The sequence below is a fragment of the Sphaerodactylus townsendi genome, linkage group LG04 (genome assembly GCF_021028975.2).
Source record: "Sphaerodactylus townsendi isolate TG3544 linkage group LG04, MPM_Stown_v2.3, whole genome shotgun sequence".
Classification (NCBI taxonomy): domain Eukaryota; kingdom Metazoa; phylum Chordata; class Lepidosauria; order Squamata; family Sphaerodactylidae; genus Sphaerodactylus; species Sphaerodactylus townsendi.
In genome coordinates, this window is record NC_059428.1 from 96,101,350 (window position 1) to 96,129,099 (window position 27,750).

The 27,750-nt window shown below is 40.3% G+C and overlaps 3 protein-coding genes across 7 annotated transcripts in view; 1 reads left to right on the top strand and 2 right to left on the bottom strand.

The window, feature by feature from the left end:
• Positions 1-2,036: 2,036 nt before the first annotated feature.
• LOC125432203 (cytochrome c oxidase assembly factor 5) lies at positions 2,037-3,816 on the bottom strand. Of its 2 annotated transcripts, none has more exons than XM_048495644.1 (3): positions 3,593-3,816; positions 2,826-2,909; positions 2,037-2,326 (listed from the first exon to the last, which is right to left on the bottom strand). In XM_048495644.1, the coding sequence occupies exons 1-3, from the start codon at positions 3,689-3,691 to the stop codon at positions 2,276-2,278; spliced, it is 234 nt and encodes a 77-aa protein (XP_048351601.1). In that variant the 5' UTR covers positions 3,692-3,816; the 3' UTR covers positions 2,037-2,275. The 2 variants fall into 2 exon arrangements, with proteins under 2 accessions (XP_048351601.1, XP_048351602.1); XM_048495645.1 differs by having other exon boundaries at positions 2,037-2,330.
• A 40-nt stretch (positions 3,817-3,856) lies between these two features.
• On the top strand, positions 3,857-12,299 carry UNC50 (unc-50 inner nuclear membrane RNA binding protein). 2 transcript variants are annotated; one of them, XM_048495642.1, is made up of 6 exons: positions 3,857-3,920; positions 5,895-6,178; positions 8,784-8,904; positions 10,242-10,381; positions 10,469-10,570; positions 11,916-12,299. In XM_048495642.1, exons 2-6 carry the CDS (start codon positions 5,899-5,901, stop codon positions 12,050-12,052), a joined length of 780 nt encoding a protein of 259 aa, XP_048351599.1. In that variant the 5' UTR covers positions 3,857-3,920; positions 5,895-5,898; the 3' UTR covers positions 12,053-12,299. The 2 variants fall into 2 exon arrangements, with proteins under 2 accessions (XP_048351599.1, XP_048351600.1); XM_048495643.1 differs by having other exon boundaries at positions 3,859-4,043.
• A 347-nt stretch (positions 12,300-12,646) lies between these two features.
• Positions 12,647-27,750, bottom strand: part of MGAT4A (alpha-1,3-mannosyl-glycoprotein 4-beta-N-acetylglucosaminyltransferase A) — an 83,743-nt gene continuing 68,639 nt past the window's right edge. For all 3 annotated transcript variants that reach the window (XM_048495640.1, XM_048495641.1, XM_048495639.1), the window contains exons 13-16: positions 23,395-23,473; positions 20,145-20,211; positions 18,638-18,750; positions 12,647-17,076 (exon numbers count right to left, since the gene is read on the bottom strand). In XM_048495640.1, the coding sequence (XP_048351597.1) occupies positions 17,050-17,076; positions 18,638-18,750; positions 20,145-20,211; positions 23,395-23,473 (286 nt within the window). In that variant the 3' untranslated portion in view covers positions 12,647-17,049. The remainder of the gene's footprint in view (positions 17,077-18,637; positions 18,751-20,144; positions 20,212-23,394; positions 23,474-27,750) is intronic.

Consider the following 27,750-nt stretch of genomic DNA (forward strand, 5'->3'; position numbering starts at 1 on the left):
ATTGTAAACTTATTAGAACCTGAATAATTAAGACATGGATTATTTAAAAAGCATAATTTTCTAAAAGCTCAGAGGCAAAGAAAATTATGACAAAGAGCAATGGAGGGGACCCACTATGCATTGTGGGGGAACTGCAATGATTCATGGAAGATTTGGTGCACAGCTGCTGAGGCAATCAAGGCAAAAAGCAATAGAGGGAAGACAAGAGGACAAAATCAGATTCCTCCTTTCCCACGTGCGATCAGTAAAAAACAACCACCAAAAAACAGATTCTTAATTAATTACGACAAGAGCTGCATTTATATTGATTTCTTTTCCAAGCAAAAAATTGCCTGAAAGTGCTTACTATAAACTTTATGAATAAAAAATAATAGGAGGCAAAGAACTATTTAATTGGATACATGAACGTTACATCCAGGAAGCTTATTTTGCCACTTCTAAAAAATCCTAAATTCCTTGTTGCAAACTTTCTTATAATGTTTTGATTAAACTTTTCATATTGCTCAATTAATATACTGGATCTCAAGGGGGGGACAGAGTAAAAATCTTTGGCCAAATCCCAAATAGTTGTCATATGGTCTTCAGTAAGGAATTCTCTCCCAGCCTTACTTCTCTAGGCAGTGACCTAACTCATAAGATGAATTAGATAAAAGAATGTTAATGTATGAATTACAGTGGATATGACTATAGTTTTTTAAATGTATGAATGTAGTTAACTATATGAATATAGTTAAGAGGCAAATAATGCCATAGAGCACAAGAAAGGCATTTCACCTATTCAGTATTGGGCAATGGCCACTTATTGTACCATTGCCACTGTACCAGAAAAAAATTATTCCAGTCAAGCATCAGTTGCACACAACAATCAGGGACTATGAATGGGGATATTGTTACCATGCCATCCTGGCATAGCGGGGAGGGGGGGGAGGAGGAGGGGGGAGGGCTTCCCAGCCTAAAGGGTGATGCTGGCATTGCAGAGATGGGGATTCCATTCTCGGGCAATAGCCAGGTCTCCCTACAAGAACTGTTTTCCAGTTCTCATGCTCAGTCCGCTTGTCATGTTAGCATATTTTTTAGCTGATCATCCAAGGAAAAATATGTCCTCAACATGATACTGAACTGGACATACTCATTTCCAGCAACAAATAAGACTCCTGACATCATTGTCTCACCTGGTTATCTTAACCCAGACACCCCCTTCTGTAATTAACTTATTTTGACCACCTTACAATGCACTCTATTGTTTCTCAAACTATCCATCTGGACACCTCCCAGAGGTTGTCCTGACCCTCCCAGAGGTGGTCCTTCACCCTATAAATATCCTACCCTCCCCCCCAAAAAGACCATTTTCCCAGCGCCATTGACACCTTTCCGTCTTTACTGCTGTGCCCAACACGTTGCACCCCCCTGGAACCAGTCACCAGTCGTTTGACTCTGAACCCTGGATCTTCTTCACTTCATGATCAAGTCATATTACCCAAACACCTCATACCTTTTTTCTATTCCAAATCTATTTTCCAGCCTATCTATATCTTAGGAACTCTGTGTGTGCATGTTTGCTGAATTGAATCAAATGCTTGTGAAGCCCTTATCCCTACAATAAAAATAGTCAAATTTGCATTATATTTCTCTCTGTGGATTTTCTTCTGACAGCTGATCTTTGTATACACTGGTACTAAAGTTTCCTTACCTAGCCTCTTGAATCATTAATAAACAGTCTGCTCTAAGCTAATATTGCCCACTATATTGAGAGACTGTCTCTCCACCTTGGGTAACAATATGCCCTGCTCTGTATGATAACACACATGCCGCCAGCTTAACAGGATCTGGATAAGCATGGTAATTGCCACACAAATCCCTTCCAGAATTGGAGAGTCTCTTTCAGGAGCACAAACTAGCCAAGAACTTCAGCGATTCAACAGAAAACTGTTAAACAACTATGGTGATAATACTGTGTGACTTGTAAGAAAGACACATCCAAATGTCAAGTTTCAAAAGGAAATAACTTCAGGATGATGCAATTCAACAGATGGTCATTTTAGTACTTAGGAAGAAATACTTTATTAAGAAGTTGTGACCACCACCACCACAACCTGTAAGTCTGGGTTTTCGCTTTAGTGTTCCTTATAGTCAGCATAGTCAGACATTCAGTGCTGAAATACCAGCTGTTTCCACGGGAATGAAGCAAAGTTTGGGAAAGGCCCACAAGATAAGCGGTCAGTCTTTTAATGTTGAGATATCAGTGCATCCAAAGTTGTTCATGCTTGCTGTTTTCTTAATGAATGACTTCAATATCCCTTTCTTCCTCTGAATCTTGCTCTGTTATCTAACTTTTAAGGAGAAACAAATAATTAAGTTAAAACTACAGCATTTGTACACATCAACTTTCAGTTGTTAACTACAGGTATCTTATAAAAAATAACATTTCTTTATTTGCATTACAACAAACAGGATAGTATCTAGATTAGGTTTCCAACTGCCAAGACAAGTATTACACATGAACTACTTATCCATTCTATAATTAAGCATTTGATTTTTCCATTATTTCAACCCTACTATGTAGCTGTCAAGCCCTGTGAACCTGTAGAATAAAACTGTTGTTAGGGAAGAACCCTGAGGAAGACTGGATCAAAAGCTACTTTTCCATGAACTGAAGGAGTCCTTCCATAGCTGGAAGGTGTCCTTATGTGAATGGAAAAAAATCTTTAGATCCAAACCAGCAATTTGCATCCAACTCATTAGTGCTATTTGCACACACAACTCATTAGTGCTATTTGCACACACAATCTTAAACAAATAATTTAAGATTGACTATGGTTACTCACCATTGATCTTTTGCATTCAAAAAATGTAACTTGTAAACCTTTGCAGAATCCTTCCCTCAAGCAGTGTTTAACACTTCCTCCTTCCTGTTATAAAAAGACCGTAAAGAAATCAGCCAACTTATTTATTCAGCAGGCAAGAAAATTTTACAAGCATGTTCTTATCAGATGGCATATTTGATACCACAGGCTCTATAGCTTAAAAATGTAGTCTGTACTTTGCTACAGCACAAGCTCCAGACAACACAAACAACACAGAAAAGTATTTCCAAGTTGTAAAAAAACCAACTTCTAATGTCAAAACCTTTATCACCTTATAGTATGCACGTTAGAACACTAGTACGGAGTGAAAACTTTCCTACAGCAGCGGTGCAAAATGAAGCCTCTATCCCACAATAGCCCTCTTATAGTTGATTCCATGTATGTTTAACCAAAATTAAGCTGCAACTGTGCACACAATTATGAGGAGCAGGCCCTACTGAAGCCCATGGCAATTATTTCTTCACAAATATTAACACGATCAAGATATGGGCCGGCAATCTTAAGGGTAATGACCAAAGATTACTCCAGACAGCTTAATGAGACCGTTCTGAATAAACGATCGTGACCCCGAATCAATAGATTGTTATTAAAAAATGTTCCACTGAGTTGAATGGGATTCGCTTCCAAGCGTCCCGTATTACAGGCACGGGGAGTCCACTAAGGTCTGCATTGACTTAGCAATTGCTCTCCTGGTCGTGGTGTTTAACCTCCGTCCTCTTTTTCCCCACCTTGATGCAGGCGCACTCAAGCAAACAGGTCCTTAGGTCCTCCCGAATGCCGGCGCATGCGCGACGGTCCTTTTCTTTCTCTTCGTAGTACTTGGGCATCGCGGCTGCTGATTTCACCTTCCGTTCTTATCTCCGCCAACGGACTCCCATAAACCGGGGCAGCCGTCCCCCTCTAAACCCCCCGAGACTAAGCGCCAATCATCGCCACCATCACGTGCACAAGAGACTTACCCATCATGCACCGCTCTTGCACAGCGTTGACAAGAACATCTGCGCAGTTGTGCGCTTTTACCGGAAGTTGGGGAAAGGGGACCGCCGCTCAGTTGTTGTGAGTGAGCTGGCATTGGCGATCTGGGAGGCGTCGGGGAAGGGTCTCCCTGTAGGCGCGCCCCTTGCCCCGAGGGGACCGAGGAAAGATCAGAACACCAGGGGCGGGGCGTCTCCACCGCGCGTGAGTAGAATCGGGTGGAGCGTTCCGTGGGGTTTTCTAGAGTTCTAGAATGCAGAACGCTCTCGCAGGTCCACCCCCAAACATCTGCCCACCCGCGCGTGACTTGCATTCCCCCCCTTCCAAAGACACCTGGGTTGTGACTGCTGCTCTCCGTCTTCCCCCCAAAAGTGAAAGACCTCCAGACCGTGCTTCTCCCCTCTCTTCGCCACCCGAACTCTACTGAGGTGGTGGTGTGCTATTTGTAGTGTGGGGAAGGGGCCGGTTTGTACGGCTTTGTGATTGATTTAAAAACCTGTACGCCGCCTCTCTCAAGATTCCTTCGAGGTAACACTATGCAGTAAAACCATTGCAACGCCAGCCTGAAAATAAGTCCTGCCAACCTGGAGTGGCAGCCTCAGGTGCCTTGACTTGGGCGTAAGGTGTCTTGAACCTGGTGGGGCTGACTTGTGCAAGAACGTGTTTAGGTTCTGCTCTTGTGTTGGCGATCCTCTTGACTTTGATAAAAGGGCCTTTCTGAGTGTTTCCCATGGTACGAATGAATGGGAGTTTTCACAAGACGCAGTTTGCTATGCCTCACTTCACCTGGACATCTTGAACTTCTGTGGGATAGGAATCCAATTTTTGCTTATAATTTCTTAGAGCGTCTTTATTGATTGGTTGTTTGCCTATCTTTTTCCATGTATTACAGAGTAGTGTCCATTGTCCTTTCACTGCAACTAGCTAGAGTGATTCCACAACAGTCTGTAGACTTGATGAGGGCTGATTTTGCACTACAAAGGCAGAGATTTGTCTAGTTAAGAAGCGAAAGATACAAAAGAAAAGCAAACTATGTTATGTTAATAAAAGGAGCACCCAATATTGGCAGGACTAGTGGACACGTGCATGTATGTAACTAGACATGTGGCAGCTGTTACTATTGACATTTAAAACAGAATTGGCTGCCGTAGGACAAAGTTAACATAAACAAACACAGGTTGCAATCCTAGGCAGTTGTACCCCTGTCTTTAAACATGTTTACTGAGCTATCAAGATTACAGTATTTTTTGCAGGTATGACATAGTTGAAAGTTTTACTGCAAACCCAGAGGTATGAATTTATACCATTTCTGCTCACGTGTCAATCCCTCCCCACCATCCTACATACTGCAGTTCTCTCTTACTCTGTATTGGCCTTTTGTAGATAGAAGAGCTAGTTCTGAGTCCAATGTGCAATCCATTCAGTGTGCTATTTCAAGTGCTCATGGCTAGTAGCCACTGAACCATGTTTGGTTTTGAAAGATTAGCTAGAGAAACTAGAGAAGGACGAAGCACATGAATATTTCTGTGCATTGTTCAGTTTTGCTCCCTATACAGGAGGAGATGAGGGCAGATGCAGCATACTATTTGGATATTCACTGGGATCTAGTTTGAAGAGACATCTTCAAGGTCATGTGGTTAATGGCAGGTTTCAGCTATGAAGTCTTGACACAGAAGGTTAAGACTGTGAAACTGCATTATAGGATTTTTAAAAAGAAATGGAATCACATGGCCAGGTTCCACAATATCATGCATAGTCATTTAGTCACAAGCTCAACTACATGAAAAAACTTCCATGTAATTTTTTAAAAGATCTAGTCTTCTTGGCCTGCTTCGTTGCACAGGTAGTTATACTGACATACATTTTTCTCCTTGCAGATGACAAGCTTTATGGTTGACTTCTGGGCACCCTGATTTAAACTTTGTGAAATCAGTTGACTTAGACAGGAGTGACTCTGCATAATATTGCACTGTATATGTGAAACATACTCATGTGCAGCTGTATTTTTTTTAAATCTCACGGTTGAAATTATAATTCTGTGCTTTTTTCATTTAGCAAAATGTTGCCTACAACATCAGTTAGTTCCCGAAGCCAAGGAAATGGAGCTTTAAACTCAAGGGATGCTGCCAGACACACAGCAGGCGCAAAACGGCACAAATACTTGAGAAGACTTTTCCACTTTCAGCAGATGGATTTTGAATTTGCTCTGTGGCAGATGCTGTATCTCTTCACCTCACCACAGAAGGTTTACAGGAACTTTCACTACCGGAAACAAACAAAAGACCAGTGGGCAAGAGATGACCCTGCTTTTCTTGTATTGCTAAGTATCTGGCTGTGTGGTAGGTATCTGAGAACTTAGTTCCATAATTATTAATACTGTTAAACTTCGGTATTAAGTCGCTGTCTGAGATTCTCTAGAACTTTGGGAAAGGGGTGCTGGCAATATCTTGATTACACTCAGCTGTACATCTCTTTAACGAAGTCTCCAAATGAGGCTTTGTTCTGAATCAGTATCTGGATCCTTCAGAAGGATATGGATGCAGCTGAATGCAGACAAGGCAAAGCTTGATGACAGTGGGGAAAGCTATGTCTCTGGAAGGGACTGTCTACTTGTCTTGGATGATGTCTGCTGTGTTTCTGTCTGAGCATGCGAAGTGTTTCAAAGTGCTCCTGGAGCCACCCTTGATTTTACAGAAGCAAGATGGTATTGGTTGCAAGGAGTACTTTTCTTTCATTTTCATCTAACTCGCAGATTTCTCCATCCTAGCCTCAGCCAGCTGAGCATTGGTAATCTAATGCTCCTGTAGCTTCTAGGTTGTCCTGCTGCTGCATACTGTGTGTTTAGGTGTGTTTGGCTAGAGGCTATTCTGCCTAATGCAAGCAATCTTTAAGGGATGGTCAAAGTAGCTCACAGAAACAAGATATTTGCAATGCAAATGAGGGTTGTTTTAAGTTGACAAATACACAGAAAGCAGTCTCTTACTTCTCTATTGGTTGCTGGGGGCTCCCTACAGCTGTAGCTGTGCTCCTAAGCCCAGAGGCAAAGCTACAAGGGGGTTAGAGGGTGCGCGTTGCACCGGGCTCACGCCTCGGGGGGGGGGGGGGGGGATTTAGGTTTTTGTTTTTTGTAATTGTTAGTGTTTTTCAGTTTTTGGCATGTAGGGGCTGCAGTTTTTAGGCTAGCAGCACCAAAATTTCAGGGCTTTTTTGAGAGACTCCCCTGATGATACAACCCAAGTTAGGTGAGGGTTGGTTCAGGAGGTCCAAAGTTATGGACTCCCAAAGGGGGTGCCCCATCCCCCATTGTTTCCAATGGGAGCTAATATTATTATTATTATTATTATTTATTATATTTCTAAACCGCCCTCCCCCGAAGGGCTCAGGGCGGTGAACAAACAGACAGATAGAGCACAATAAAATCAATCATTAAATAACAGCTCTATATACTTAAAACCAACCCAATTAAAAATGCAGCGTTCTAGCATCAATATATCGATGGTGTCCTATTAAGACATCCCCTAACAGAAGAGGGGGAAGAAGAGGGAAGAAGAGAGACAGCAGGGTCCACAGATGTTAAAAAAGGGGGGGGGGGCCATCAGCGGCTGGACTCTCCAAAAGTGCCCGATTAGGAACAACTCTTGTTCTCTGCAAGGCTCCTCTGCCGGAAATCATTAAGATCCCGCAGGGCCCGCATAGCTGGAGGTAGAGTGTTCCACCAGGCAGGGGCCAGAGCTGTAAAGGCTCTGGCCCGGGTGGAGGCCAGCCGCGTCATTGAGGGGCCAGGGATCACCAGTAGATTGGCCTCTGCTGAACGCAGAGGTCGATTTGGGACATGGGGTACACCTTTGAGGGTCCATAACTTTGGACTCCCTGAATCAAACTTTACCAAAGCTGGGTGGTATCATCAGGAGAGTTTCCTAAAGATGCCCTGAAATTTTGGTGCTGCTAGCCTAAAAACTGCACCCCCTGCAGGCCAAAAACTGAAAAAAACACAAAAAATACAAAAAAACACAAACATTGGGGTGGGGCCCCCGCAAAACTCAGATTTTGCACCGGGCCCCACTTTCCCTAGCTATGCCTCTGCCTAAGCCTGATTCCACAGCACCTCCTAGTGAAGACCACTAGCTACCACTTCTTTTTTAATACAGTCTAGCCTATTAGATGCATCTTTTCAAGACAAGTACCACCCCCTGATCTGCCGAGTCATACTGGCTTGGACCTAATGCTTGCACCTAGAGTTCCTTTTACACATTATTGGAAGGCAGCATTACTAGGACGAAGAATCCTATGGCTGCTTACAGCTGTGCAACTAGTGAATATGCTTGAAGCCAGAATAAGTCACCTGACCACACCTCAGGGCTTCACCTCAGGGCTTCTTCTTTGTTGGCCCCACAGACCGCTCTTGAAAACAACTTGGTAGTTTCAGATGGTACGTCACATAGTCAACATTGGATGATGTTGGGTTTCTTTTCTTCCTCAGTATGCAACTGTGATTTGCTTGACTCCCTTTTTAAAATGAGACTAAAGGTTCTTAACATTTTTATAGTCACTCACATATTGTACAAAAACTCATTAAGGGCCACTAACAGCCCATTTCTTGTTATATGCATGTTTTCATTAGTATGATCCAGTGAAATCATGCCTCACATGATCAAAGTTTTGCAGATCTTATAGATGCTAGTAACAAATGAATCTGAGTCAAATGAGTCTTTAAACATTTATGTAGATTTTCCATGGTGCTTCATGAGCCATTATAATATTTAAGGTATTGGTAGCGTGGCTTCCTATAAACTGCACACTCTTGCACAATTCAGGATCCTGGGTATATATGGACTGGCTAGTTAAAGTGCCTTCCACTCGCCTCTTAGGAAATTAACAGTGTTTGATGGCAGGGCAGTGTTTGTGCCAAGAACTAATACCTCTGTTTCTTGTCTTTCTCTTTAGTGTCTACCATAGGATTTGGCTTTGTATTAGACATGGGAATTGTTGAAACTATTAAGCTTCTGCTTTGGGTTGTGTTTATAGACTGTGTGGGAGTTGGGCTCCTAATTGCAACTTTAATGTGGTAAGTACATATATATATAGTATACATACAAGAATGAATGAATGAATAAATAAATAAATAAATAAATAATAATAATAAGAAGAAGTCTCTATAAACTAACATAATATGGCATCTTATTGAATATTGTGGAATATGGTGCAGTGGTTAGGAGAGAGCCAAGACTTCAGGGATGGAAACCTAAGCATGCATAGTTATGACTATAGAATCTTAGCGTTGGAAGCGACCACAAGGGCCATCAAGTCCAATCCCCTGCCATTCAGGAATACACAATCAAAGCACTCCTGACAGATGGCCATCTAGCCTCTGTTTAAAAACCTCCAAAGAAGGAGACTCCACCTCATATGCCCCATAGAAATCAATGGGGTTTAAAAGTATTCCTGACGTGCAGTATTTTTCTGATGTGTACTTCCTGGACTCCACCTCACATGCTCTAAATGTGGACTGCACCTCATATGCCCTATAGAAATCAATGGGGTTTAAAAGTACTTCCTGATGTGCAGTACTTTTCTGAAGAGCATTTTCGAAGATGCGGTAGAAAAAAATGTTGAAAAACAAACATGGTACAGTGAAAGAGAATTATTTCTTGCTCGCAGCAGTGGGACCAGATAATTGTCATTCTCATTCTGTGCTTGCTGTAACCTAATGTGTACCTCAAAATTCCAAGCACATTTTTTTTCTAATCATACTGTTGTTATTTGAACTTGAATGTTGCTTCTATGATTTGCATACATACTGGCAAATGTTTTACTTTAGAAAGTAATATTCTGGTTGGTGTTAGAAGTTACTTTCCGTCTTTGGCAACTACTTTCCAAAGCCCGTCCTGATAATTGAGCTGGTACCTGTGATAACAGCGTTCTTTGCAGTTGATATCTGACATCTGAGGCATTCAGAATACTTGACTTACATTCTTAGATATCCTTAGAACGCTATACAGGGCCTTTCTTGTGGGTCTGGGCCAAAAAACACATTTGGCTTTGATGAGAGTACTGCAGAATTCAGATGAATGGAACTTAAATATGACTTTCTATAGGTTTGATCCAAATATGCCCTTCTGTTAGCGCAAGGAAGTGTCAGTGATTTTTCTACTCAGACGTCAGCCATTGTGATTTTTGGGGATTCCCCAGCTCTGAAAAGCAACTGGGGTGGGGTAACAGAGGGACTGCAGGAGACAGGTGGAAATAGGTCAGATCTATTTTAGTAGTAAAATTCCGCTAGTGATTGAGATCCAGCTTCCTGTCTGCAGCTGTACTAAAAAGAGTCAACTTGCTATATATCAAAATTGTTTAGCTTGGAATGCAGTTATTGGTGTCTTAACCCCTTTTTTCTATCTTCTATAGGTTTGTCTCAAATAAGTATTTGGTAAAGCACCGAAGCAGAGATCATGATGTGGAGTGGGGATATGCCTTTGATGTTCATTTGAATGCTTTCTACCCTCTTCTTGTTATCTTGCATTTCATACAGCTGTTTTTCATTAATTGTAAGTAAATCTTGCCCACCCTGATCTGAAGCAGTTTTGTTTTCATGTCATCTATCGATGGAACTCAACTACCATTTTCTCTTGCAGATGTAATTGTATTGAATTCATTTGTTGGCTACTTTGTTGGAAATACTTTGTGGCTGATTGCCATCGGTTATTACATCTATGTGACTTTTCTAGGCTATAGTGGTAAGTAATGATTTTATTATCTTAGTAACATGAGAAATTACTCATTTCCAAGTCGTTCCTAATATTCTTCTTGGATGTAATTTATAATGTGCAATAAGTACTGGGCAAAAGTTTGTATCTAGTAGTTGTATATAGTATAATATGCATAAAACATGATGAAATGTAACGTTAAGGTTTTGTAACTTTAGCTAAAACGCAGAGACTGTGAGTATAGTTAACATCTGATTGTGATCTAGAAGCAGTTCAAATTTCCACTCTGTTATAGAAGCTCACTGGGTTACTTTGGGTCAGTGGTCCTCATAATGAAGCTTCTAAAAAAACCCTTATAATGGTTCTCATAATGAAGTTTCTAAAACCACCTACCTCACTGAAAGGGAAAAGTCAGAGCTGCAGCAGGGCCCCATTAGGGGAAAAAATAGGTATATATCTTTTTGAAGTTACGTGTTGTTTTTGTAACTATATCAAAAGGAGCTTTTCATGCTGTAAGCTGAGACTTGGAGCTAATAGACAGTGGATACCTTAAAACTACACTTGTTACGTGAGCTAGGATGAATGTCTATTGCAGCCGTTGTTGTGAAGTCACAGCCGACTTCTAGTGATCCTGTACAGTTTTCAAGGTGGAGGTGGTTTGCCGTTGCCTGCCTTTGTGTCGTGCACCTGGTATTCCTTGACGAAATCAAGCTAGCTGGAACTATCTTGGTCATTGCAAGTCTAGGCTTAACAAAATTTGTGTAATTGTTGCAGATCAAGAGTTATCAAACTTGTCTAATAAGCTTCCATACAAATAATGAAGTTTCTAAAAATAAAGAGGACAGTTCACTAAGCATTTACTGTGGAACGTTAGTATGGTTAGGGCTGCTCAGATCATTTGTCATGGCACCTGAAAACAAATGTGAAGCATGAAGGTGACCTATGCCACTGTTCTTTTCCTTTTACGTATGCACTTTAGGGGGAAATGTTCTAAGCCCCCATGCAACTCCTCAGCTATCCGAAAACCATTTGTGGGGGGATTTGGATTTGCTGGCTGCTGTTTAAAGGTGCCATTTTGGGTATGGGGTTCATCTTTCCTAAATGCATACCCCTATTAGTTCTAGAGTTTTGGATAACAGACATTTTATTGGCCCTAGCAGAGGCAAACAGGTGATATTTCACAAGGTGTTCACTGAAGGCAGTTATATAAAGAAGCCACGCCCTTCCTTAAAAAACCATTCTGGAAATGTGGTCTTTGTTGTAGGGAAAACAATAGAAGATACAGAGTGCTGTTATTCTCATCCTCAGTTTTTGGATAGCATAGTGAAAATACAGGCTGTTTTGAATTCTGACCATAAAGCACTTCTCCTTTCAGCATTGCCATTCTTGAAGAACACGGTAGTTCTCTTATATCCATTTGCACTTCTTCTCCTGTTCTACTTGATTTCATTAGCAATGGGATGGAACTTCACACAAGCACTTTGTTCTTTCTACAAGTATAGAGTGAAATAAACTGGACTCTGTAACAAAATGGGTTGCTTGTTCTTCCCTCCTGTGGCAGTCTCAGAATAGGTAAGAGAGCAAAACACTGTTGTAAATGTCTGTAAATACATTCTTTTCACTGTAGATCAGTGTATAAAGTTTTGGTTTTCTAAAGATTTATTTACAGCTGCAGACTTATAAGTAATTCTGTATTCTTCTGCGGTATCTTCCTAATAAAAAACACTGTACATTTCTGTAATAAAGATTTTTTAAATTGGTTGTTACTTTGATGCCTATCCCAGCAGATTGGTTGCACTGAGTTCATTCACAATTTTAAGATGTGAGACCTTAAAATAAATGCGAATATATAATTCAAAGATGAATCACAAGTTTCCAGGGGAAATGATGCACTTATAAGTCCGAGAAGCTGAGCACTGTGTAATTTGGGTGGCTAAAGTTCAGAAAGGTTTACATAAAATAGAAATGCTAATTTGTAAATCTGTTATTTCACTAAATCAAGTACATACTTTTCTACAGCAGCTATGTGTAAGGGTAGTCCTCTCTGGTGAGCTGTACAATTAATGAAAATGAAGATTTGTGTAGAGAAACAGGCTAAGAACAGGCTGCAGTTTTTTAAAATATTTATTTCAAATATTACATGGGCAGCTGTGGCACAAAGAACATTGATGAAAGGCACAGTTAACATGACCCAATTAGGTTTTCAAATATAGCAGCAAGGTTAACAAAAATCTCTAGCTCTTTAGAAAAAAAAGTTTTATAGCAAGTAAATCTGGAAATATTTAATGGAAGTTTGTGGAATGTCTCAGGAACAGACTTGCAGATTCTACAAGGACAGGTACAGCAAGGGCAACCATGAAGCAGACCAAATGAAAAAGGAAGAACATTATAGATTATTGTATTGTTATAATCCAGTTACTAAAGAAAAAAATCTGCAAGCAGAAGCTATTGAACCTGCTGGCAATCATCTTCCTCTGCTGGCTACTGTTAAGGCTTAAAAACATTCAGAGTAGTATATTCAAACCTTAGCAAACAGCCATACACCATCGTTCAAGTAAAGCACAAATTGTTTGATCCTTCAGAGAAAAGGGGTGACTGAATGAAAAGCCTGCTGCACCTTTGTTTTACATACAGCCTTGTATACCTGCCTGGCCTACAAGCGATTCATGGATTAACACCTGCTGGGAGGAGATTCAGAAGACCCTCCTTCTAACTTGTAACTTTAGCACCAAAGATTATCCAGTCACCATTGAAGTGATTAGCAATTAAAAAACTATGTTTACCCTCTTCAAAAAGACTTTGTGGTTCTTAGATTTTAAATACTCAATGACAAACCAGTATGACTATTTGAGTCTGCAGTTAAACTGCACTTACATTAAAGTATCAGTCACTCATAGCATTTGAACTGTCTAGGGATTTCTTAATGCGCCACGATTTTGCCAAATTGCCATAGATCAAAATGGGGAAGTGAAAGAGTTGAAAGTTTTGTACAACAAATGCAGGTTATGATAATCAGGCAGGATCTAACTTTCATGTCAGCCAAGGACTAGGTCAGATATACACACAGGCTCATGTCCTGCATGCTTAACTTGTTGAGAATACTCTATACTTATTGACTAAAATGATTTCATTTGAGGAAATATATTTCATTCAGCCAAGCTATGCTCGAAGTACATTTTATTTACATACAACAATAAACTTCCTAAAAGTCCCACACTTTCATAAGCTAAAACTTTCCCTTTCCTGAGCTACAATTGCAGAAAAACTCAGTCTGAAAAATCTTCATTTTTTATCCTTAAAAACAATTCTTTAGTACATCTGTAAATAGTTAACAAAAATACATTCAGAGTGCAGCCAAACCAGTTATTTTCAATGAAGACAACTAATACCAAGGCAGGAAAGGAGGCCGTGCGCAGTTTCTGGTCATTGTCCCAGCCAAGAAAAATAGAGACATTTAGCATGGATATAATCTTCATGTTCTATTTATTCATCCATCCAGACATCTTACCAACCTGCCTGTAGGAGCTGTTCTGTTCAGGTGTTAGGGCCTGATCTAAGCCTACTCCACAATCCTTTCTAAACCAGTACTGTGGACAACTGTCAATTAGAACTTTGTTGCAGTCCATGTTTCTTATTTCTAAGTATGCAATCCTTCTAGGAACTGTCAAATGAAGTATAAACTGTAGGTTTGTTTATTTGCAGGGGGAGAAACCATTTTGTCATTGCAACTTTTTAAGCTGAGACATAAGAAAGGAAGCCACACTAATTCCATTTGATCAACTGGCTAGCAAACCAAGAGGCTAAGGATCATGTAGTCAGACGGGAAATATCTATTAGGTCTCTGAGACTTGGCAAGAGAAATGTCAATTCAAGTCTAAACAACATTGCAGCAGAAGCTCAGATCCACTTAGAACTCACAGCACCAAAATACTGGCCAGTTTCCAAAGCTCCTATAGGAATTAGGAGTTGGGGCCAGAATTGTTACGTGAAGTCTAAGATGCCCTGGACCCAGTAATCTGCTCTGCTCCCAGTGTTGTTTTGTGCAGCTGTACAGCTTGTTCACATCAAAACAACTCAAAGGCATACAACCAAAGTAGCTTTAAAGTCTTTTAAAGAACAAACGGATTTCTTCCCTCCAGGTTTTCAGACATCATGACAAAGATCAGTCTATGACTGGTAGAAAATACAGTTTATTGCTGTACTCACCTGCTTTGCCCACCTTCCTTAGAGCACAACTGACTATTTCTATCTTAGCTCCTATTCGCTGTAATATCCAAATACAAATGGCTGGGCAAATCGGGGTTGGCTTATTGTTGGTTGTAGGGAGGAAACAATCTGTCATCTGCCCAGCCGCTTGCATCCGGGTGTCATGGTGCTCAAGTCAACTATTCCCAGACATTCCTAAATCTGTGATTATGCCTTCCTCTGCTGTTCAGTGTATGCTAAACTGGCACATTTCATGGAAAACTGTAATACTGGAGTGTTCAAAGCACTTCACGTACATTATCTTAATAATAATTACAACAACCCTGTAAGGTAGGTCAGTATTATCATCTTTCCTGTATTGCTGATGGAAGACTAAGACAAAGATGGTGGCTTGCCTAAGGCCATTCAGTCATCTCTTGGCAAGAAGAGGTTTGAACCTGGGACTTCCTAGTTTAAAACTCAGGGTCTTAACCACTAAAGTACACTAGCTAGCAGACACATGTTGTGTATGTTCCTAGGAACCACAGAACTTCATCAAAACAGTTTCATAAGTCTAGAACAGACCTAACAAAAATGTAGAGAGTCATATTCTTTTGTGGAAACATTCTTGTAGCTTGATTAAAATATCACATGAAAAATAGGCTTACAACAGACTTGGAAATAAAGCAATCAGACAACCCAATGGCATCAATATGACACACCACATTCTTGAAAGAAGGCAAGACAACAGTTTTTGGCAAAAGCTCACATCCAAGACACAGAAGTATCTAAGAATTAGCTCATGACACAACCTATACCATTTAAGTAAATTTTGTTTACTTGCATGAGTCACAGATGTGCAGTTGAGGTAAAAGCTCAGCTTCTCCTATCTTGGCTGGGGTATAATTAAGGGGGATTTTTAAAAAAGAATATACTATTGCATGTTTACTGTGCTGCAAAGCACAAAGTGCTTGAATAGCCTCTCTTCAAGGCTACTGACCAGGCAAGTATCTCTGATTTTCATCCTTGAAGTACAAAAGACTACAAGCATTTAGATCTCACTTCAGTCAGCAGGAGTGCAATGCTTTGAGCAGGAGCTGGGCCCTCATAAGGAAAAAAGGAAGCCACAACAACAACGAATCAAATACTCTGACAAAGTCACATTTTAAAAGCTCAGCTGAGGTTACTGTGTATCTCTATTATTAATCCTAACAAAATGGTAATCGGAGTCATTCCAAAAGACTGAAGAGAGTTCATATAAAAGGAGATGCAAAAACGAGTTTTTTAAAAAATGCACACACGTCAGAATGTTCTTCTATCTTGAGGAATAACTAGGGCATGTTCTGAAGACTCTACAAAGGTTAAAAAGGAACAGCCTATTATCAAAATTTCCCTTTAAGAGGAGATGAACCACACCCCAATTCACTGCAGATGTAACACTCCCTACTAAATACAAAATTTCCTCAACATGCTTTTTAGGATTACATGTTGTGGACTGTTATTCAAAATCATAGAATGTCATGGTTTTGCTTTTGAACAACATTGCTAAGACACAGGACATAACCCTTGGGGAAGAACTCCTATACAAGACCCTATAATTTCAACAGGGCTCATGCAAGAGAAGTTTCCCAGTAGATTTGCCCTATGGAATTGTACAAAAAGTGCTTCCTTTGCAAACTCAGTTTAGCTTTCCTAATCATGGCAATACATTACAAAATATGGTTGCTTTAGTTAACAATGCAAAATGTAGAGTTAACTCAAAGAAGGTGACCCATTTAAAAAAAAAACTGCATCAAGTTATTTCCTGCATAAAAATATGTACTTTTCAAATCATTTTAATAAATTAAATATCCCTAATGCTTTTGAATATATATCCCTGATAATCTATAAAAGAGGGTTTGCATTAGCAAAATAAATGAACCTCCAAAAAGTACCCTCTTCACAAAATGTATTTTAACAACTATAGTTCTTCATCTTCAAGGAATGTAACAATATGTACAACTTTTATGTAGCATATTCTATCACCATTGATAGGTTCAAGAGATTACTATGATCCTTTTGCAGCAGAGTCATGTTCAGATGGAAGAAATTGTGAATCCAGATAAACACCGCCAGAAGAGTATCAGTTTTAAGACTGTGATTAACCCTTACTGGGTTAGTCTTTCCATCTACAGTAGACTTCACAGGAGGTAGTGTTTCAGTGAGACAGAAGAGTTGGAAATAAGGTGCATGATCAGTGTCTTCCCTCTGTGATTTGAATATTTCACAGAAAAGTGTCCAAAAAGATCAATCTTTGTTTCTTCTTTTTCTTTCCTCTTGACTGATCAATTGGGGATCTTTTTAATATGAACCTGCGGCATAAAATTGAAAAGTGGCTGATTAAAAACATCACATGTGTTGACAGGGACTTTCTACCCTCATCAGCAAAAGATGATTCGTTGCGGATTTGTTTGCATTTTTTTGCTAGGTCAGCAGCTGCATCTTTTCTGTAACATTCAACAGCTCCTTTTGAGCACCAGTCATTGTGCCCTTGGGCAGCCAATTACTGCATGTTCTTTAAAACAAAAATGCTGTATACAAGGAGATTATGTATACCATAAATCAAAAGTGAAATATCTAAATTAATTTAGCCTGTAGATTTTCACACAGATTGATAAAGCAGGTAGAGATCACAATGTGGTACATTTACTGCAGTCCAAACCCCTGGATTTCAACAAGCTTCCAGCCCAATCCTATGTGGGGGTGCCAAATCAGCTTTTGGAGCCAGTGTGGAGCTGCACCAGCACATTTGCCCACCCTGCCGGCATAAGTGGCACTTGTGCCAGTAGGTAGGGCCAGCCTGAAGAGCCTGCACCCCACTCAGCTACACCAGCCTAAACCTGGCCCCCCGGAGCAGCTGAAGGCAAGCTAGGGGCATTCTTGGGGATGAAGCCAACTTCAGTCAGATTCCACCAGTCTTTTCAGTGCAGGCTTCAGAGGGTTTTCAGGCAACCAGGAATTCTCCCTTTTGTTCTGCCTTCCCCCACTGCCTGAAAGCCCTCTGGAAGTGGCGTGGCAGCACAGTGGCAGAGTTGTACCCACCTGCCACAGCCTCTGGATTGGGCTGTTAGACTGAAGTAAATATGTGTGGGATTTCACTATTAGTTATTCCAAACCAATTTCCAAACAGCATGGGAATATTCTGAGAAAGTTAACATAGCACTGGGACATCATAGCATGCAAAAAAATTGCTGTGTTTTTCACACAGAAACAGCACTCACATTATCTCAGCGCATGGCATCTACAACTTGAAGCCACAAACATGGACGGACACACACACAGCCAGTACACACTGAGAAAATTGTTACAGAACATACAAAGGTGCCTTATTCCAAGAAAGCTGGTCCGCCTTGGAAAGTACTGCATAATCTGGCTGCAACTTTCCAAAAACTCAGAGATTTTTCCAAATGCCTGAGAAGAATTTTTCAGGAGAAACAGGAGTCTGAGCCTGAGACTTTCTTCATACATAAGTCTTGGAAACACTAACTTTCTCGCCTCCCCTTTCTTCTACACTTCAGAATTGCTTGCCCAGATCCTGTTTCTGAAGGAACAGGCACCGCCCACCCCCAACAGGAACAGCACAGAAGTCCTCCACTGAGCTATAACCCCTATTCCAGTGGTGAGATTCAAATAATTTAACAACCGGTTCCGGTGGTGGGAATCAAATAATTTAACAACTGGTTGTTTACAAGCACCATTTTAACAAACCAGTTCTGCCGAAGTGGTGTGAACCTAACTGAATCCCACCACTGCCCTATTCCAATAAGGGCTGTAGGGTATCTCACCATGTTTCTGGCATAAAGAAGGCATAAGCAGAAACATTTGTAAGCTCAGCACTCCTCATTATAGAAGGCTTTTCTGTTGAAATCTTACCTCATTTAGAATTGCCCAGACAGAAGAATTCTGTATCACCAGAAGTCGGACAGCTGCAATAGGATTTAGACTGGGATCAACTGTTCCTTCAGCAATACCATTTTCAAATTTGCCTTAAAAACAAACAAATATATTCTAGCCAGGCATAAGAAAACAGAAGCACAGTTACTGATAGAAATCTCAAGAGAACCCAGTCCAATCTGATGCTGCCAAAACAAAGAGCTTCCCTGTGCAACTTTGTATGAGCTCAGGGTTTTGTTTAAACTGTGCTGCAAAGTAGGTATATGTGCTTAGACTGTACATCAACACACTATCTGAAAGGGCTACTGATCTCTGTAGGTCAAATTTAGCCAACATAAATCTATTTAGAAGAAGAATAGTTGTGAGGCAGCTGGGGCTGAGAGAGTTCTGTGAGATTTGTGACTAGTTCAAGGTCACCCAGCAGGCTTCCTTTGTAGGAGCAGGAAAACAAATCCAGTTCACCAGATCAGAGTCTGCCGCTCATGTGGAGGACTGGGAATCAAACCCAGCTTTCCAGATTAGAGTGCCACTCTTAACAAATTAGACTCTTGCCTATCAAGGGGAATAAAACAAATAAGGTAAAAAAGCTGATATGGCAGAATAAAGTGACCTTCACACAAGTCCTAAACATGTTACTTTCAAATAAAATATCACAGGTGTCAATGGAACTGCTAAAAAGGGGGAAATTTATCCATGAAACAAGACTGATGTATTCTCAGTTCCAATGAAGAAAAACAACATAATTGTATTCATTAAGAAAAAAAATGTTTTACAAGGACATAACCAATTCAGGTAGTTAAAGAGTTGAAAGGTGCTTTTAATATTTTGTACTTTTAGAACCACATTATTTAGGGAAGTCTGGAATTTTCATCAGCCTGTAAAATTGTTAGGGTGCCATACAGTGCTTTTCTTCTCATAAGACAACTCCTCATAAGACATGTAGTAGTAGTAGTAGTAGTAGTAGTAGTAGTAGTAGTAGTAGTAGTAGTAGTAGTAGTAGTAGTAGTAGTAGAAGAAGAAGAAGAAGATGAAGAAGAAGAAGAAGAAGAAGATGATGATGATGATGATGATTTGGATTTATATCCTACATTTCTCTCCTATAGGAGACTCAAAGGGGCTTACAAACTCCTTTCCCTTCCCTCTCTCCCAACAAACACCCTGTGAGGTAGGTGGGGCTGAGAAAGAAGAACTGTGATTAGCCCACGGTCACCCAGCTGATGTGTGCTGGAGTGCACAGGCTAACCTGAATTGCACAAACAAGCCTCCACAGCTCAAGCGGCAGAACGGGGAATCAAACCCGGTTCCTCCAGATTAGAGTACACCTGCTCTTAACCATGACGCCACTGCTGCTCTATTTGATATGTGACTGGCTCCTGTTCCTCTTACCTACACTTCCATGCAGCTAATAGGACTGAGCCAGAAGATGAACTGCCATAGTTTGAAACAAATCTCCAGTCAACATTTTTGTAAAATGTACCAATATTACCTATTCTGAAATACCCATCTTCTAATCGTTTCTCTTTGGTTTCTTTGCTTAATACCAAGTCTTCACTCTGAAAAACAAGATGTACAACATTTTTACTAATTTACACAATAAGGTAGTAAGATAAAAACAAAGAAACTCACTTTCTGCAGTATTGGAGTGTTTATGGGCCTAATGACATGACATTTTCCCAGGTCCTTGGCTTCAATCAACAGATATGGTCTGGGAGTTCTAGGCTTCCAAGAGGTGCACAGACACAATTAAGACCACAGAGAGAAGTAGTGGCCTCTGCCCTACAACCCAGTTCAGTTTTCCAGATTTGAAATAGTCCAAATGAGCTGCTATTTGCCTGTTTTGGAAACTTAAGATGTGGTCCATCATTAGATGTTCAATTTCTCCAATGGGGCAAATAGTGGTCCCCCTAGGGAATTTCAGATCAGGAAAATATTGGTGGCAGGGAGACTGATGCTTCCTTTCCTCATGCACTAAAGCCCTGATCCAAAACAGCATCCCACAGGCCTGGGAAGCACTCACAGACAGATGTAGCATCTATCCAAGAAAAATCTATTTCATCGTTAGACCCTTAGGTATTCTTAGATGAGTCTGCTGCCTTTTCCACAAGAAGATGTTACTTAAAGGAACAGATTTATTGGTTGTGCAGTTTCTGCATACATATAGTGGTAGTGTTCAAGAACTGAACTATAATTTCACTTCAAGGTCAAGTTATGTAAAGCTTAGAAATTAGTATTCAATGCACAACTAGACTGCTGTGGATAGGTGGTGCCAGCCATCTGTTAGAATCCACAATCATCTTGGGTTGGATGTAGCATAACGTTTCCGGAGCATAAGGACATCCACCCACAAACCATGATTTTTGCATTTCCTGTTGGGAATTTTGAGCTGATACAAAGAGTGGTAATCCATGGGTAAAGGACCCTGTGCTCACAGAAGCACTCAGCTATGAGCAAGCCTTTGTGTGTTTGACCTTTTGTGTTATACTGCCTTTGACTTAATCTGTCAGCCCTATCCAAGGGGGGGGGGGAAGGTAAATCTGCTAAAGGAGCCATGCGCTGGCCACGCTAGTGTATTCACCCTCCCTGGGACAATTACCCCAGTGGGGAAGTGAAACCACTGGCATGGAGCTGACATCCTTCCCTGAGCTGGGACACTGCATAGGATGTTACAATGGTGTCCTGCATCTCTGGTGCCTCCGCCGACATAACAGGGGCGACTAATGTTGGCTCCTTCCTGGTCTTTTGTCCCAGTGTGTCAGTGGGCCAAAGCCTGAACTTAAGCCTGCCTTTTGGTTGGCATAAGTGTGGAGCAACTCATTGCGGCTTCTCAGTAGCAGGGAAGCTTTTCAACCTCCCGCCCCCCCCCCCCCCCCCCCCGCCACCAGGAAGCCTCTTTGGAGGCGGCAGCTAGGCACAGTCGCAGCACCGCAGTCCAGGGCCCTGATTGTGGATGGGACTGCCCATCTCTGACTTGCAGCACTATACAAAATGTCTCCCAGTTTCACTCAGGTCAGAACTCGATATTTACTGGAGATGTGTAGCTGATGCCAAAATGGCAGCCACACATATTGCTCTCCTTTAGTGCACAGCCACATCAACAGATATAAAATGTATGGATATCTGCAAGTGTTAAAAGAGCTGCTTCATTGGTTTATATATAGGGGGTAAGTAATCTTGCAACCTGATTATGTCATGTTATTTTTTTAAATATGACTGCCATTGAAACCCTATTATAGATGCTGTCTAAATACCTTCTGCCTGGGGGCGGGACAGATTTCTGCCAATTATATTCGTTCCTTCAGTTCCACAATCCACAGACAACTGAAGATCAGCTCTCTCGCTGAATCTGCCCTCTCTTGCTTCCCACCCCCTTTTGCCTGGAACTCTCTCCCAGAATGCCATCATGAAGCCACCTCTCCCGCTTCCTTGCATATCATCTTCTAACCTCAGCTTTTCATTTAACTCTCAACTTATATTTACACCAAACTTAAGGTTCTCAGTTGAACACACATTCTGTCTTTTATTCTATCTTTTATCATCTCCATTCCCATTACTATGATTTGTCAAGCATGGGTTTGTTTATAATTGTTTACTCCTAATCAATATTTACAATGATGGCATTATGTCAACAATAGTAACTGACAGGGGTGTATAATATCAATGTCCAGCTACAAGTCCATGCCCAACAGAAACAGAACCAGTACCTTGAAAACATGTTCAAATCTTTAATTAAACACCAAAAAAGAAGCATCCAGCTCCAAGGACCAAGCAACAATAAGTAACTCCGACCAAAAGGCACGGCAGTTTTGCAAATCTGGATAGGCAGCAAACACACAACTTCGAAACACACAACTTCGAAAAATAACAGTTCCATTTAGAATCGGGGTTGTGGGTTCCTTGCATAAATACAAACACTACTTTGGGATTACTCCCTGGAAGCTCTGTGTTGCCCATTAACTGGACCAACTTTTTAACCACAAACTCAGATGGGCATTTTCAAGAGCAAGATGCAGTTATTTTCCATAGTCACTACTTCAAGGCTGGTTCTCAAACATCGCTCGGTATGATCGACACTGTCCTTTCTGCCCTTATACTGACTCGCTTGAACACATCTTGCCCTTCTGCCCTAAGTACAACAGCTTTAGGCCTGACTTCTCTGCCTTAACCGTGGTCGGGTTCTTGGACCTTCCAACCAATGCAAAAATGACTTTTTTTGCTCAACAATCCTGAGGCTGAAATAACTGAAACTGTAGCCAAATTTCTGCTGTGCGTTTTGGATTAGTTTCCCTTGGCTTCTGTTCACATTACTCACAAAGTTCTTTACTGGATTTACTTCTATTCTTTGTCCCTATGTTATAATGCCTAATAAAGGTCTCTGAATCTGAATCGACAAACAACAATGTGTGTCATGAAGCCAAGTGATACAGCTTTTGTACATGTGCCTTTGTCATGTATATTCGGCATCACATAGGAACTACATGGGGAGGAAAGAGATTATGAGAACTTCTGAGCAAGCTGTTAGTTCGCCTCTTTTGATTATCAGCAACTTTCCTCAAGCTTTGTTTTGATCAGGAGCTCTCCGTTTCTGGAAATAAAATTCCTTACTTGGAACCATAACTTTCAAAAATAGCTTATAATTTCAGGAAAATAAGCAGACATATCCTCGTACAACAATAAAAGGATTGTGAACTTTATTGTTACTCTGATGAGGATCACAATGGACTTCTCTGCAACCATACCTTGAAAGGCAAAACTTCTATTGTTGTATTAACTAATATGTCCCCTGGATGTTCTGGGTTACCACTGTGGAACAGGTATCTAGGAATATAAAAATGCATAATATATCCACATCAGTCACAACTGAGACATTAATTTTTGGAACATATTCCAAAGACACAACTGGAAGATATTCAAAGATTTTAACAGTTTAAACATGCAAAACAGGCTGGGTGAACTATGAATAGAACAAGTTAATGAATGGCTCCCTCCCACACGATTTTGTTGTGTCCCCCTCCCGGGTTAGGGGATGCTTAAGAACAGAGTAGTATATGTCACTTGGGCAGTAGGCTGAAGCAGAATGGGAAATTAGTAGAAACCATCATTTCCCATTTCTCAAGAGGTCAGGCAAAAGGATGAAGGAGCTACTTCTGTCCCCTGAGGCCTTCCCATTTGGAAACCCAGGATTCCCTTGTCCTCAAGAGCAGCTTTCCCAGGATTCCCTTGTCCTCAAGAGCAGCTTTCCCAGGATTCCCTTGTCCTTAAGAGCAGCTTTCCATAAGGTATAATGAAGAAAGAAAGAACATATATTTTTAAGAATCACTTTGCAGTTCATTGGATCCAATCCCTTAAAACAGTAAATGTTTTTGCATACAGCTGTCAAATTGATAATAATGAAATCTAACTGGCCTAATTTTGAACAATAGCGAAAACATCCTTACAATGAGGGTCTGTTTAGATAGGGTGAAGAGTTTCTTGCATGGGGAAGGTGCTACCATTAGTGGAACAAATCCATGGGATCCAACCCAGAAATGAAATGATCTGATTTTAGTTATTTTAAATCTGTTTATCTGTATTTACATGATTTTAAATGCTTCTACCTGTATTTATACTGGTTTCATGTGGTTTTGAATATGTTGTGAGTCGCCCTGAGCCCATTAGAAGAAGAATGGCATACAAGACTAATAGATGATGATGAAGAAGAAAGATCATTATGTTCACCAGCTGGTTTCTGACTGGTGTGATCTTAAATTTCAGATTTGTGTTCATGTACTACCTTGCATAAGAACTTATTTATTTGTTTAGTGTACAGAGTATAGAACTTCCCACCTCATGCATATAAGTTATATTTCTCAAGCCATATTTCCGTAATTTCCCATAGTATCTGCTTATCTCACTTCATGCTGCTGTAGATTTCACACTTTTACTAACAACAGTTGGAAGCATGATGAGGTAACCAATTTGCATTTGAATTGTTTCTTGTTTTGAACAGTCTCTATAACATGTCTCTTCCACTTTTCTGTTGCGTAAATACACCAAGTCTGATGTATTTACAAATCTACACATCTAAATAAGAGAGACCTGATACACAAAAACTTATGCTGGAAAAAAATATTATGAGTCTTTATGGTGTCACTGGATTTTCACTCCGTTTAAACAACCATCGACTACTAGTATGACCACTGCAGAATATCTGCCAGAAGTACAAGTACAATGACTGCAGTTTCTCACATTAAGGTTACCAAGTGGTCACTACAAGTAACAGTGTGAACTCATCTTACACTGACAGCTTACACGTCTATAATGTTGAAATACTTGCTCCATTGATCCAAAACAAAAGCCACCTCATACCTTTCATTAAGACCAACTAAAGCAACACAAAACATCTCACAAGTTTTTTTTAATTCTACAGAATTCTTTCTTAAGCTGGGGAAGGGGAGAAAAAAAGACTTTTTAGGCTGGGTATGATCTTAAGGCCCCTTGCCTGCACCCCATGTAAAATGCTAAGCAGATTTCAATAGATAGTGGTGCTGAGTGGAGCTGGTATGGATCTTTGACCATCTGGGAAGAAAAAAGGGCAAGGGCAGCCCCCAGTTGTAAAGATAAAAAGCTGTACGTAATCCAATCTCTCCAACATGCTACACAGAATACAAAGGTCCCTCAAAAGGCTAAGAAAAGAGAATATACAGAAGACATTCTGTTAAGAATACTGGAGTTTAGATGAAGTTGATGCACTAGTTAAAGACTTCATGGAAGCAAAATTGGGTAATACTTGAAGGGAATGGATGAGCAAGAAACTCTATAAACAAAGACTTTTCTGAGGTAATTTTCATCTAACAATTCTTCTCTTTTTATGGGCTAAATCAGAACTTCCAAAATAACTACTGATTGCAGGTAGCCATATTGATCCAAAGCAAAACCAAAACACAAAAATCTACAAAGTACCTTTTATCAAGACACACCAAAATAACAACACCGAATTTTGAATTTATGGGACTTCTTGCATATGAATGCATTAATGTTACTGTATATTTGGGATACCTTTTGACTGAAAGGTGAAAACCTGAACAGGTCTGCAGCAGTTCTTATGCATACCAGTGGTATTTAATGAGAAGAAACCATTATATTATGCCACTAAGTGATATCTATGCCTATAATAGCATGGCTGATATAGCTTCCATAAGGAGGTCTCTGGTTTCACAACTGAAAAGGGTAACTGAACTAATGTTTATCCAGGCACAAAAGTTGGGATCACAGATTCCCATATACACAAAAATGGCTTGGATTTCATGGCAAATCAGCCAGTGACACAGGACTTCCTTTGTCTCCCCTATCCTTCTCCATGTTCCCTGAAATGGTGCTCTGGAGGGACAGGACCCTCAACAGCAAGCTGGGTGTCTGCAGTGGGAGGGGGAATGGGCAAAAATCACCACCATTCAGAAAGTTACTCTAAAATACAAACCTATGCTAAATTTGACATGAGCTCCAGACATAACAACATTTAAGGAAAAAAATCCCAATATTACATCCTGAAGAACAGCTACAGCCAAAATGACAAAGCATCTTAAGATACCTTAAAGACTAACAAATGTATTGCAATATAAGCCAGAGTCTGCCCTGGTGCCCAATGATGGAAGCTAATTTCCTCTTTCTGTGGGAAAGAAGATGGAGGAGTGGTCACGACTGGAGAAATGAAGAAGACTTTTGCTTTGAGTTACCAAGAGACTTTGCTACAGAGATTTTATCAGGACTCTATAAACATTCATAGTAGCACAAATTGTTTTCTGAAAAAATGTTACAGTGCCTTCAGTAGCCTGATTTCTGTACATGAAACATTCAAACAAATGCTATTATGACTTTCTAAAATGTGAAATTAAAAAATAATTAATTGTATTTTTAAAAGACCTGGACTGTATATCTCTGACAGTCATACTACACATATATGTATGGAAAAGAACTGTGCTCAAAGTGCACCACTCTGTGCAAAAACCGGGCAGGCATCTTTTATCATGTTTGCTTAAATTCATTAATATGTACTGCAATTATGGACAATGCCACTGTGGGATGTTCTTCAGGGATGGCTCCTAAAGAAAAATAACTGCTTGAAGGTAGCTAGTTGGGGTGGGGTTTGGGAAGGAGGAGGGGCTTGGGAAGGAGGGGGCTTGGGAAGGAGGAGGGGCTTGAGAAGACATTACACCCAGTCAATGTCCAAAGCAACTTCTCTAATGCTAGGTCTCCTGTCTCTTTAATTTCAATTAGTACAAGAGTGGAATAAGATTGTAGTAAAGCAACAGGAGATTTAAATAGTCCCTCTCACTGTTTTTACTAATCACACACACATGCAAGCCTGGTATTGATTGTAATTAAATAGAGGAGAACTAATTGTAGCTCTCTCCCCTCTTGTAAGATCTGACTGCCTTGGAATTTTCTCCAATCACCTTCTTTCCCATAGAAAGAAGACGAATTCCAAAAATGTTGAGTTCTTTGCTTTTGAACGGCAGATTTCTAGAGGATTGTTTCTAATTTCTCTCACTCCTTTTCTTTAATGTTCCATTTACCAAAATTTACATAAGTTACCTTGAGTCTGAGAAATTAGGTGGGATATTAAAAGAAAAGTTTGTTGTGGCATTTACTACTTGTTCTCAAAATTTCAACAGTGCCCACAAATGAGCCAGTCTTGTGGATCCAAGATGAGTTCAAGACGTAATTTAGTGTCAGTTTAAAAATTATCCTGATTGCACTTTTATTTCCATGTATTCATTTTTTCAATTTTTTTAAATAAATTGCTTTTGGGGTTGGGTTTTTTTGGGTTTCTACTGGGCAGAAAAGTGGGTTAAGAAGTGCCTAAATAAATAAATATATCCAAATAAAATATAGGCAGAAGAACATAAAAGAACCATACTGCTCATACTTAGCATAAATTTTACCAGCTGCCTTAATATTTATTATATTTGTTTATTTAAAATGTTAGCACAGTGCTTGAGAGGTACCAGTTGGTGGAAGTGGAAACTGATAATCCACTTTTATTAACTGAGCTGACATATGGGGAGACAGAATCAGGCTCCTATTTTCTGGGGAGGAAAAAATAATCAGAAAAA

Bases quoted from the DNA above. Each gene is read 5' to 3' on its own strand.
- LOC125432203 (XM_048495644.1), bottom strand. From the start codon at position 3,691: ATGCCCAAGTACTACGAAGAGAAAGAAAAGGACCGTCGCGCATGCGCC. The intron at 2,910-3,592 runs GTGGGGAAAAAG...TTTTTATAACAG, and splicing joins TTGAGTGCGCCTGCATCAAG to GAAGGAGGAAGTGTTAAACA. The intron at 2,327-2,825 runs GTGAGTAACCAT...CTTAAAAGTTAG, and splicing joins TTGAATGCAAAAGATCAATG to ATAACAGAGCAAGATTCAGA.
- UNC50 (XM_048495642.1), top strand. From the start codon at position 5,899: ATGTTGCCTACAACATCAGTTAGTTCCCGAAGCCAAGGAAATGGAGCT. The intron at 10,382-10,468 runs GTAAGTAAATCT...TTTCTCTTGCAG, and splicing joins ACAGCTGTTTTTCATTAATT to ATGTAATTGTATTGAATTCA. The intron at 10,571-11,915 runs GTAAGTAATGAT...TTCTCCTTTCAG, and splicing joins GACTTTTCTAGGCTATAGTG to CATTGCCATTCTTGAAGAAC.